Here is a 12,624-nt window from a genome sequence, read left to right as displayed (position 1 = left end):
GTATAGCTCAGGGTTTCTGTTCTGAAGTTATGGTAAGCTGCTTTATGTCTTGTGGGTTCACTGTATAAGTGTTTGCATTCTCTGTCACTGAGCTATATTCTTTGTACAGGTAGCTGCGTCCTTGAAGCTGTCGCTCTACCAATCTCTTCCCGCCCTTGAAGGTAAACTTTCGTGCTATGATTCACCCGGTTTGGTTGTCTTTTATCGACACTTACAAGTTCTGTGCCGTTTACAGTTTATGGAATGGGTTTCTGCCTCGACAGCTCTCCGTCGACCTGTGGGTGAGTTCCTTCACGCTTGCATTTGTCTGTTCCTTCGTTTTCTGTATGCTGTTGGTGGTTCTAACCTCTCGTTGCTTCTGTGTACAGGTTTGAACCGAGGGCTGGCTCACGAGGGTTCCGAGCTGTGCAGTCTTCACATCTTTCCAGGCCTCGTACCCTTTGCAAACGGGTAGGGTCTATTCCTGTTACAGTTGCCTGTAGTGTGTTTACTATGACCGTGGCTGTAGATCTTAGTTTGTTTGGGTTGTTAGGGTTTGGCCGTGCCTTCTGCCGGCGTTTGCAATCTCTGTACTCTGCTCTTTTGTGTCAGTCGATGGTTGTCATATAGCAAGGGTTTGGAACTTGTGTTTCTTTACGGCGATGCCGGGGTTTGTTACATGAAGTTGTAAGGCTTTCGTCCTTACTGTACACAATGACTATGAAATATTTAATTTAAGTTAAATGGACACAGTATGGTTGGTTTGGTACCTTTTTTGTAATCTTGTATATGGACTTTGCGAGACCTCGTTCTCCTCGTGCTTGGCATACGGGTTCTGGTTATTACAGTTGCATTCTGACTTTCCTTGAATGCCTGTAACGCTCTCGTTCTTGTATTTGTTCTGCAACTTTATGCTGTTAATAAATCCGCCTTGCTCATACGCTGTGCTGTGACCGCCTTACTCTGTCTCGTTTTGTATGCTGGTTCTGGTAATATTATGGTCTTGATTCAAAGTCTGTAACGCTCTTGCATTTCAACAATTTCTCCTATTTTAATTTGCTTTTAGATACAGTAATACACAGTAATAGTTATGTGCATAATAATGAAAAGAGTCGTTAGCAATAGATTATCTCAGATAAAATAACAGTAGTTCTGTACAGAGGGTTTCTTGTTCTCGTTTCTATTTCTTTTGCTTTTCATGAAGGGAAGAAGTCCCTGTACAAATGTTTATTTTCCTTTTTAATCTACATGGATACATAACTAATTGATAAACTGCTCTACCTGAATTCTAACTGTCATTTTAGTTATTCTTTAACAAAAACTTAACTAAACAGTTTTCCCTTCCTGGGCCTAAACAACTTTGTAATCTAAAATGCTATGAGATAAAAGGAAATAAAACAATAGTTAAAAAAAACAATAACCAACTCGGTGGTCTGTCCACCCAATCCTGTAGCCTCTGACTTGTTTCTGTTCTCCCGTGAGTCGTCAATAGTCATTAGTCTCCTCGGAGCTGGATGCTCCTGCATCAGGCTCCCGGGGTGGCAAAAAGTCATGGCTCCGTTCCATGAGGTCGTCAATAGAATAGCCCGCCTTTTGTATCTGCGTTGAGTTGAGCCACGAACTGTCCTCTATTGGACGGTTCTTCCACTTGACTAAATATCGCAGATACTCTTTCCTGCGTGTGCGTCTAGCTACCTGCGTATCCAGAATTCTTTCGACCTCAAGGGGTGGTGCTGTTGGCAACTGTCTCATCCAAGTGTCTTCTCCATGGTTGGTGTTCTGTGGCATTGTTGCTGCTGCATCATTCTCCGAACCAGCGACATAGGGAAACAGATCTGCCACGTTAAAAATGGGAGAAATCCCAATTCCAGGTGGCAACTGTATCTCGTAAGCGTTCGCAGAAAACTTTCGGACAATTTTGCAGGGACCGATCTTCTTGAATTTCAATTTATTGTACTCCCGTTTTGGAAACCTCTCCTTACGTAAGTATGCAAGTACTTCATCCCCAACATTAAATTGTACTTCCCGACGCTTTGTGTCAGCTCGTTGTTTATATTTTTGGCTGCTGTCCTGCAATTTCAGCTTGACTTGTTCGTGCAAGTTGCTCATAGCTTGAGCGAATTCTTCCCCATCAGCGCTCCGTTTCTCAAGTTTCCCCAAATCTCGCAATTCATGCACTCCTCGCGGATGCATGCCGTACAAAATCTGGAACGGACTGTACCCGGTGCTGCGGTTCGGTGAATCGTTGTACGCGAACTCTGCTTGAGCAAGTACACGGTCCCACGTCCGGGAATTTTCCCCTGTTAAACTTCGAAGTAAGTTTCCTAGGCTTCTGTTCACTACCTCCGTCTGACCATCAGTCTGCGGGTGGTAAGCGGAGCTGAACTGCAATTGAGTATCTAACTTTTTCCACAGAGTTCTCCAAAAGTGACCAGTAAATTTGACATCCCTGTCAGAGACAATGGATTTCGGGAGTCCATGCAACCGAACGATTTCATTAAAGAAAAGATGCGCTATATAAGTAGCATCGCTGGTTTTCTTACACGGTACAAAATGTGCCATTTTTGAAAATCGGTCAACTACAACCATTACTGAATCGAAACCTCGTTGTGTCTTCGGCAAACCCAGAACGAAGTCCATGCTCACTGAATCCCATGGTCGGCTTGGAATCGGCAATGGCGAATAAAGACCAGTATTTTGACTGTGACCCTTTGCTAGTTGACACACTTTACATCTGCTCACGTACCTCTGCACATCCCGCTGCAATTTCGGCCAGAAATAGAAATGTCGTACCTGAGCAATCGTTTTGTCTATACCAAAGTGTCCAGCCAGTCCTCCACTGTGCTTTTCCTGTACAATATTTTCCCGCATAGAACAGTTGGGTATGCATAACTGCCCTCCTTTGAACAGCAATCCTTCCTGTAGATTATAGTCTAGCCACTTGCTGTCATTTCGTAACAGCGGGTTTTGGCAAGCCTCATAGGCTTCCATAAACTCAGTGTCGGTCGGATACAGCTCTTTTAGGTGTTCAAATCCCAAAATCTGCATCGTGCTTTCCTGGAGAAGCAACGTCCTCCTACTGAGTGCATCTGCTACTTTATTTGATTGTCCGCTAATGTGTTTCAGTACAAACGTGAAACTTTGCAAATACTCAACCCAAGCTGCATGTTTATGATTCAATTTGTGCTGCTGCATAATGTACTGTAACGCAGAATTGTCAGAGTATAAGACAAACTCGTTACCTAACAGGTAATGTCTCCAATGTTTCAAAGCCTGCACAACGGCGTAAAACTCCTTGTCGTAGGTTGAGTATTTTTGCCTGCTTTCATTTAGCTTTTCACTGAAATAGGCGACCGGTCTGTCCTCCTGGCTAAGGACTGCCCCAATGGCTGTCCCACTGGCATCACAACGAACTTGAAAAAGTTTGTTGAAATCAGGTAGCCTCAATATCGGTCTCTCTGTAATCTTCTTTTTCAGAGTTTGAAAACTACTTTCTGCTGCTTCAGTCCAGTGAAAAGGCTGATTTACCTTCTTAATTGTGTCCAGCATAGGTGCGCAAATCTCGCTGAAATTCCTGATAAATTTTCTGTAAAAGCTGGCTAGTCCATGGAAACTGCGGACTTCAAACAAGCTTTTTGGAGAAGGCCAGCTAACTATAGCTGCCACCTTTTCTGGATCCATCTTCAATTCATTTTCTGCAATAACAAATCCCAGATATACTAACTCTCGCTGGAAAAAGGTACACTTTTTCAGGTTAATCAGCAGCTTGTTCTGCTGTAACTTCCTCAACACACTCTGTAAATGCCTGAAATGCTCCTCCTTAGTCTTGCTAAAAATCAGAATATCATCCAGGTAAACTATTACAAACTTACCGTTAAACTCCTTCAGTACCTCATTCATCAATCGCATGAATGTGCTGGGAGCGTTGCTCAATCCAAATGGCATCACCAGCCACTCATATAACCCTTCGTTTGTCTTGAAAGCGGTCTTCCATTCATCTCCTTCCCGAATCCGGATCTGGTGATATCCACTTTTCAAATCAATCTTCGAAAAATAAGCTGCCCCACTCAAGCAGTCCATCATATCGTCCATCCTAGGTAAGGGAAACCTGTACCTAACAGTAATTTTGTTAATAGCCCTGGAATCTGTACACATTCTCCACTCTCCTCCTTTCTTTGGAGCCAAAACAGTTGGTACTGCACATGGGCTCATGCTCTCCCGAATCAAACCTTTGTCCAACAACTCCTGGACCTGTTTCCTGATTTCTTCATGGTCCTTGGGACTCATGCGGTAAGCTGCCTTATTCGGTAGGCTTGCTCCTGGTATAAAGTCGATACAGTGACTAATACCTCTCCTTGGTGGTAATTCATCTGGAAGATCATCTACCACAATATCCCCAAAATCCTGCAGTAGCTTCTGTACTTCTTCAGGTAAATCCGAAACCTGTGTATGAAGTACCACTGTCTTTGGTCTCCTTATGACAGCAAAATTTATCTCGCTGTCCTCAATCTGTCTTATAAACTCTTTTCCGCCTAACAGCAGTGCTTTCACTCCACTAGCTTCTGCTGTATTTTCCTCCTTGATGGGTACAAGCGTATGCTTGATCCCATCTTTCACAAACTTATAGCAGTTGCTTTTCCCATCATGAACTGCACTTCTATCAAACTGCCAAGGTCGCCCCAACAGTAGGTGACAGACATCCATTGGCATGACATCACAAAGGATTTTGTCCTTGTACTTACCAATCTGAAACTCCACCTCACACTGTTCGTCAACTAACAGTTGATGCCCTTTTTGCAGCCATGATACTTTGTAGGGAGTGGGATGTTTTAACTTCTTTAATCCCAGTTTTTCTACCATCTCCACAGCTACTAAATTGTCAGTACTCCCACTATCTATGATCAGTTTACAACATTTGCCTCGCGACTTGCAGACAGTGCGAAACAACGCTTTCCGTTGATCTGGTTCTGCAACCTCCTTTGCTGGTTTCAACAGCACTTTATTCAACACCAAGGCTTCACCTGTCTCAGGTGCATTTTCCGCTTCTTGAGGTGTTGCCTCAGCATCCTCTGGCTGAGCAACATAAGCTCCTCTTCCACCTGCTGGTTCACCTTCAGGACATTCATACGACTTGTGTCCCCATTTGTGACAGCGATAGCACTGGACAGCTCCCCTGCCCCGACCATATCCTCGCCCCCGCTGAGGTGGTCGTCCTCCTCTAGTGCTATTGTCTTTTTCTGCTGTTCCAGCAGATTTAGAGCTGCTGCCTTCTTCACTTGAACCTGCACCTCGGCCTCTTCCAAACATCTTACCTTTCCCCCTGCCAGTTCCACCTCCTCTTCTGGCATTTTGCTTCCGGTTAATTTTTTCTTCTGCCTTCAGCGCAAACTGATAGGCTTCATCCAATGTCCGGGGTGAAAGGATACCAATTTCATCCAAGATTTCCCCCCTTAAGCCATTTACAAATCTGGCTGTTTTCTCCGGGGTGTCTTCTACATATCCTGCCCGCAAATTTAACTTGTAGAACTCCTCTGTAAATTCTCTAACGGTCATTCCCCTCTGTTTTAGATTCTGTACCTGCCTGTACAGCATAATCTGATAATCTTTCGGTAAAAATTTCTCTTTCAGCTTGGCCTCCATCCTAGACCATTTCTTTATAGGTTGTTTATTGAGCCTCCTCCGTTCCGCCTGAATGCTGTCCCACCACAAGGATGCATGTCCCTTTAGTTTGGTGGCGGCGAACTTCACCTGCTTATCCTCGCTGGTTTCCTCAAATTCAAAATATTTATTGACTTCACTCAGCCAATCCAACAACACGTCTGCGGACAGACTTCCGTCATAAGTTGACAGCTCATGTTTTGGCTTATGACTTGACAGCAAAACCGACTTCAACAGTCTGAATTCTGGTGTCACCCCCTCTAATTCTTCCTCTGGTTCTGCCTCATCTTCATCACTGTTATCTGCCGGGTTTCTTCTTCCCCCAGCTTCTATTGCTTCTAAACGTTCTCGCAAGACACGGACCTCCTCACGGAGTCCCTCTTCTGCTACCCTCCGGACTCTTCCTCTTCCTCTTCCTCTTCTGCCAACCTCCATTTTCCTTTACTCAAAACCTGCTCTGATACCACTTTTGATGGCCCAGCCCTTGGTGACGTGGACACACAGTCACGTGAGACCACGTGGTCTCACTTCAGGCCCGGTGGTCACTTTATGTGCGGACAAAACTCCCGCGGTTTACCCGGCCCTCAACCCAAGGCTCATTAATTCACACCTCTGCCGGTTTAAGGGTTTAGTTACCGGCTGGTTCCGTCAACTCCCGCCTTTGTTAAACCCTCAGGTCTTGCCTTTGGCTCATTTCCGCCTATCACTCGGCCGCTGCTCTTTCTGTAATCCTGTGGCGATGCTTCCGGTTTCGAACCCTGGTCACTGTGACATCCAGCAGATGAACTCTACATTCGGTCAATGGCTACACTGGTTGCAGTTTCTGTTGAGGAGCTATTCCTCTGTCTTCGATGCTGTCTGTCGATTTGTGTGGGCCTGTATAGCTCAGGGTTTCTGTTCTGAAGTTATGGTAAGCTGCTTTATGTCTTGTGGGTTCACTGTATAAGTGTTTGCATTCTCTGTCACTGAGCTATATTCTTTGTACAGGTAGCTGCGTCCTTGAAGCTGCCGCTCTTCCAATCTCTTCCCGCCCTTGAAGGTAAACTTTCGTGCTATGATTCACCCGGTTTGGTTGTCTTTTATCGACACTTACAGGTTCTGTGCCGTTTACAGTTTATGGAATGGGTTTCTGCCTCGACAGCTCTCCGTCGACCTGTGGGTGAGTTCCTTCACGCTTGCATTTGTCTGTTCCTTCGTTTTCTGTATGCTGTTGGTGGTTCTAACCTCTCGTTGCTTCTGTGTACAGGTTTGAACCGAGGGCTGGCTCACGAGGGTTCCGAGCTGTGCAGTCTTCACATCTTTCCAGGCCTCGTACCCTTTGCAAACGGGTAGGGTCTATTCCTATTACAGTTGCCTGTAGTGTGTTTACTATGACCGTGGCTGTAGATCTTAGTTTGTTTGGGTTGTTAGGGTTTGGCCGTGCCTTCTGCCGGCATTTGCAATCTCTGTACTCTGCTCTTTTGTGTCAGTCGATGGTTGTCATATAGCAAGGGTTTGGAACTTGTGTTTCTTTACGGCGATGCCGGGGTTTGTTACATGAAGTTGTAAGGCTTTCGTCCTTACTGTACACAATGACTATGAAATATTTAATTTAAGTTAAATGGACACAGTATGGTTGGTTTGGTACCTTTTTTGTAATCTTGTATATGGACTTTGCGAGACCTCGTTCTCCTCGTGCTTGGCATACGGGTTCTGGTTATTACAGTTGCATTCTGACTTTCCTTGAATGCCTGTAACGCTCTCGTTCTTGTATTTGTTCTGCAACTTTATGCTGTTAATAAATCCGCCTTGCTCATACGCTGTGCTGTGACCGCCTTACTCTGTCTCGTTTTGTATGCTGGTTCTGGTAATATTATGGTCTTGATTCAAAGTCTGTAACGCTCTTGCATTTCAACAATTTCTCCTATTTTAATTTGCTTTTAGATACAGTAATACACAGTAACAGTTATGTGCATAATAATGAAAAGAGTCGTTAGCAATAGATTATCTCAGATAAAATAACAGTAGTTCTGTACAGAGGGTTTCTTGTTCTCGTTTCTATTTCTTTTGCTTTTCATGAAGGGAAGAAGTCCCTGTACAAATGTTTATTTTCCTTTTTAATCTACATGGATACATAACTAATTGATAAACTGCTCTACCTAAATTCTAACTGTCATTTTAGTTATTCTTTAACAAAAACTTAACTAAACAGTTTTCCCTTCCTGGGCCTAAACAACTTTGTAATCTAAAATGCTATGAGATAAAAGGAAATAAAACAATAGTTAAAAAAAACAATAACCAACTCGGTGGTCTGTCCACCCAATCCTGTAGCCTCTGACTTGTTTCTGTTCTCCCGTGAGTCGTCAATAGTCATTAGTCTCCTCGGAGCTGGATGCTCCTGCATCACAACAAACAATATCTGGGCATCTTTAGATTTGTCTCTTTTATCATTATTCTTTGTTGCCGCATAACACATCATGGACGGACCAATACATTTGCAATTTTTACTAAAACTTTGTAGTTCATAAACGTTAACACTTTTGCAAACCTTCGAAAACGTGTTTCACATCGAAGGTTTTTATTTGCACATTTGTATCGGGCCACATTCTCCTTAAGATAATCCGTGACTCATAGGAATGAACTGTACATCAACCAATCCACTTCTGTCCATATTTTTCACGTTAAGAATGGTTTGATTAATTTACGATGTGTGCAAAGTCTTTCACTGCAACCTCATGTTGTGGGGTATTTATTGTGCAAGGGAATTATGTCTGTGTCTTAAATTTATTAATGTCTTCTGCTAGAATCTAGGTCAAAAGACTTATTGTGTTCAAAATAACTAATTATAATTTGTCTCCTTTGGATATTAGAAGCAGCACTACATTCGTCGAATTAACATGAAAATTCCTTTGTTGCCATGGATGCACCAAGATATTGGAACTATGTATGAGCATCTATTGGTCTTGTTACCATTGTAATGAAAATTAGTAATCCAATAAATGCACAATTTATAGATGTCGTATTTTCAGTGCCTCTTCTAACCATCTCGAATAGCCAAAATGCCAGAGAAAATGTTAATTCATTGTTTAGCCCAAATTCCAAATAAAATGTTAATTATATGAAGCAGTTGGGAAAATGGTCGAACTGAACTTCCACAGATAACGCAGAAGCTGGAAGTCTCAATATAAATGAAACTGGATCAGGCTGTAATATATATAGTAATGGTAATGCAGAAGGAACCACGATAATTGAAGGGTTATTTTTTCTAATGATGGAAAGGGGTCAATTTTACTGCTACTCAAGGGCTCCATGCAATTTTTTATCATATATTAATTATTTAATTATTTTAACTTTGTAATTTGTAGATATGATACCCTGCAAATTAGATCTGAGCGAACAATCTTTTGTTGAACCCACCAGGCCTTTTTAAGTTTTGTTAGTTAAGTTCAGGTCTGAAGATCTGTTGCTAGAGACCGAGAGCATTTAGTCATTCCTTTCTGCTTTCATTGTTTTTTTGGAAGTATTATTTGGGTTTGAGTAAATTCCCATTCACTGGTTCTCAGAGCACATGGTAGCATGTAGATCCTCCTCCCAAAAATCCCCTTAATCTTAGTATGATGAAGCCATTTTTGTTGTAAAAATTAATTTCCTAATTTGGAGCTCAAGGCATCTAAGTTAGTTTAGTGAAGAAAATAGAATATATCTGGATAAGAATTTCAGCTTGGGTTTTGTCACTGCTTTTTTTAGTCAACTTATAGCAATTTTTGTTGCAAATTATCACTAAGCATGCTTTGTTGTTTAGTAATGTTTATGGGGAAGATGATGGATGAACTGACTTTCCCTGTTTTGAATGGACAACATAGGAGGGCATCGAGTGAAAAATGAATGTAAATCATTCTGTGCATTTTGTGAACAGAGCAAGAAATAAGGGTAACTACATTTTCCTAGCATATGGTGGTTGGAGCATTTCTAAAAATTAATATTGTAGATTTTCTAGTAGTCCCTAGGTTGATTGATATTGGTTTTGGTATGAACTTAATTCAAATAATGGTGGGCAATCCCATTTCATCTCAGATATTAAAAGCAATGTGATATTTATCCCATTTCATCTGTAGGGGATTTTGATCAATTTAACTTAATAGTAGTACTTTATTTGCCTTTTGCAGTTGTCTCCAATGCTTGGAGCAACTGAAACAGGAGTATTACAATGTTAAGAACATGCTTGAGACTCTATTTCAGGTAACCATATTGTTCCTCACAATGGCTGGTAACAATGAAATAACCATATGAAATTCCTTTTGTGGTACAACATCTAATGAATCTTTTTAGAGAAATGATCCACAGTCGGGAAGACACTACATAGGTAAATTGTATTCATACAAGAAATGTAGTACATATGTAATCCCGCAAAGAATGTTGCTTGATAAAACTTGAGACTAGACTATAATGCACTTTTTTCTGACAGTATAATTTGTCTGGTAATGCAACTTGAGCATGAAATTCTAGAGGTTGGTGGGACTATTCATATGTAAGAGTAATCCTTTAGATATTGTTGAGTCTCGGTGGACTAGTATCAATGACTTGTAAATATCTATACATATGAGGAGTTTTAATAAGAAGCTGTCCAAGATGTAGTTTCGAACATACATTATCTAAACCCATTAAGGTTTTTTGACATCAATGCACGAGAAGCTAGTGTGTTCTACTATTCCAACATTCTTAGCATCTCTCTATGATATATTTATAGAGAAGAGACTTATGTAATGTTTTCTTTATAGTTAACCTCTAACAACCCTAGTGAAAATTCCATGTAATAAAAGTTAATAAAGGAGAAAATAATAATCACGGTTGGTGGGACTGTTAGGTCCCTATAATACTAGTGATTACCCCATTACTATTGTAGTTGTATCCCTTATTAATATTGTTGTGCCCCTATTGTACCCATATTGTTATTACTGTGCCCCATAGAATCCCTCTATTGTTATTTTTGTGCCTTTATATTATTATTGTTAGGTCGGCTTGGTTATATTGTGATCCCTTAGACTCCTATATATAGAAAGGAGGTTTTGTCATTTGTATCATCAAAGAATTATTCATTTATGTAATGTAAAGGAGGTTGCCCCCTCGAAGAGGCTGAATTATAAGGCATTCATCTATCTTTTCTATCTTTTTGTGAGCTGGTTTCATAACATTTGGTATCAGAGCTTTGGATTCTAGGGTTTCACTGCTCCAAACAGGTCATCGTGGAATTTTCGCTATAACTTTTTTTCTACGACGTTTCAGATGCTAAAAAATAAACCCATTTGGGTTGAAATCATTCCGAACCTTGGGTCTGAAATTCAGAGCTTTTCACACTATATTTTCAGAGATATGATCTGAGGAAGTTGGCATTTTTTTAGACTCCCGAATTACATTCCAAATAGGTGACCTGGGGAAAATAGTCATAACTTTTTTTTTAAGCATCAGATTGAAATTTCGTAAGAAGTTACAGAAAGATGACAGACTGTAGTTTCCTGTGTATATTTTTCAAATGCTAAGGTCAAAACAGTGACACATGGCACTTCATACAAGTTCACTCTTATAAAAAGGTATATAATCTGGTCATCTTGGGAGATTGTGCATAACTCTTTCTTGAAGAATCTAAATTCGATCAGACTGGTGGCATTGGAAAGAGGACACAGAGAGCTACTATAGGTCGCAATTTCAGAACTAGAAGATCTGAAATTACAAAGATACATCAGATGCAATATCGAGCTCCTACAAAGTGAAAAAAGGTGTGTAGATTTTTTAACTTTTTGCATAAGCTTGGTTTGAAAAATTAGTTTGAAGAAATTCAAAGGGCATAGTGAAGCATTATTATTAGTAACTGATGCCCCGAGGAAAGAAAATGCAAACACCTAGTAAGCAACCTGAAAGCTCTAGCATGACTCATGAAGAAGAGGAAGAAATGCAACATGATATATCAAAATTACGAGACCAAGTGCAACAAATTTCACTTGCACAAAAAGTAACAGAAGCTAAGATGGATGGTTTAAAGAAAGGCGTAGAAACTAAGATGAATGACGTGGAAGCTAAGATGGATGGTGTGGAAGCTAAGATGAATGGCATGGATGATAAGATGGATGAATTGAAAATAAATTTGAATAGGTTGCTACAAGAAATGGTCACTAATGGTGAAAGGGTAACAAAGGAAACTCATGATGAGAACAAAAGAAATGTTAATAATGATTTCATAGACTGTAATGTTGGATTGAAGACCCACCATATTCCAAAAATCGATATGAGGAAGTTTGATAGCAAGGATCCCGCAACATGGATACTACAGATGGAGCAATTTTTCGATCTCCATAATGTGCAGAACACACAAAAGGTATGTATTGCAACTTTATATTTGGAACCAAATCAGTTTGTATGGTATCAATAGCTTTGCTCTCGGAAACAAATTGTCACGTGGGCAATTTTTACGGAAGAAATGACAACACATTATGAGGATACCAAAAGAAACACCTCTTTTAGCCAATTGATAAGTCTCAAACAAAAGGGTTCAATGATGGAGCACATTGAGGACTTCCAAAAATTGAACATAAAGGTAAAAAATATGTCGGAGGAGCATAGGATTGATGTGTTCATAGGGACTTTAAAGGATAATATCCAACATGAGGTTCACCTTTGGGAACCTAATTCATTGGAGAAGGCATTCAGGTTAGCAAGAAAAATGGAAAGCAAAATTATGGCAACCAGGAAACCTACCACTCAAACTACAAAAATGGAAGTGTTGTTGCCCCTAGCCTTCCACAACCTACAAGGTTAACACCAAAACAATTGAAAGAAAAAAGAGCAAAAGGGCTTTGTTACAGTTGTGATAACAAATACACTAAAGGTCATAAGTGTGCTGAGAAGAAATTATTCTACATAGATTGTGAAGAGGAGGAAGGAAGAAAAGGAACAAGAAATGTCAAAAGAAGAGGATATACTCCAGAAACAAACCCTAGATAAAGAAGAAATGAA

General features: G+C 40.7%; 1 protein-coding gene and 1 long non-coding RNA gene across 3 annotated transcripts; both read left to right on the top strand.

The window, feature by feature from the left end:
• The first annotated feature begins 223 nt into the window (after positions 1-223).
• On the top strand, positions 224-748 carry LOC149156485 (uncharacterized). The gene is made up of 2 exons (XR_016262220.1): positions 224-281; positions 369-748. It is a non-coding gene; the product is annotated as an uncharacterized LOC149156485 (long non-coding RNA).
• Positions 749-6,205: 5,457 nt separating this feature from the next.
• Positions 6,206-6,979, top strand: LOC149156484 (uncharacterized). Of its 2 annotated transcripts, none has more exons than XM_089445750.1 (3): positions 6,206-6,547; positions 6,733-6,796; positions 6,884-6,979. In XM_089445750.1, exons 1-3 carry the CDS (start codon positions 6,377-6,379, stop codon positions 6,967-6,969), a joined length of 321 nt encoding a protein of 106 aa, XP_089301876.1. In that variant the 5' UTR covers positions 6,206-6,376; the 3' UTR covers positions 6,970-6,979. The 2 variants fall into 2 exon arrangements, with proteins under 2 accessions (XP_089301876.1, XP_089301875.1); XM_089445749.1 differs by having other exon boundaries at positions 6,625-6,796.
• Positions 6,980-12,624: the final 5,645 nt, after the last annotated feature.

Source organism: Pinus tabuliformis, chromosome 9 (genome assembly GCF_031772625.1).
Source record: "Pinus tabuliformis cultivar Carrire ecotype Pingquan chromosome 9, CPIR1, whole genome shotgun sequence".
Classification (NCBI taxonomy): domain Eukaryota; kingdom Viridiplantae; phylum Streptophyta; class Pinopsida; order Pinales; family Pinaceae; genus Pinus; species Pinus tabuliformis.
Note: the sequence above shows the minus strand (reverse complement) of the source record. Positions and strands in the feature narration are given on the sequence as shown.

Excerpts from the sequence above, each read along its gene's own strand:
- LOC149156484 (XM_089445749.1), top strand. The coding sequence starts at position 6,377 with ATGCTTCCGGTTTCGAACCCTGGTCACTGTGACATCCAGCAGATGAAC. Across the intron at positions 6,548-6,624 it reads GTTTCTGTTCTGAAGTTATG|GTAGCTGCGTCCTTGAAGCT; the intron begins GTAAGCTGCTTT and ends TTCTTTGTACAG. Across the intron at positions 6,797-6,883 it reads AGCTCTCCGTCGACCTGTGG|GTTTGAACCGAGGGCTGGCT; the intron begins GTGAGTTCCTTC and ends TTCTGTGTACAG.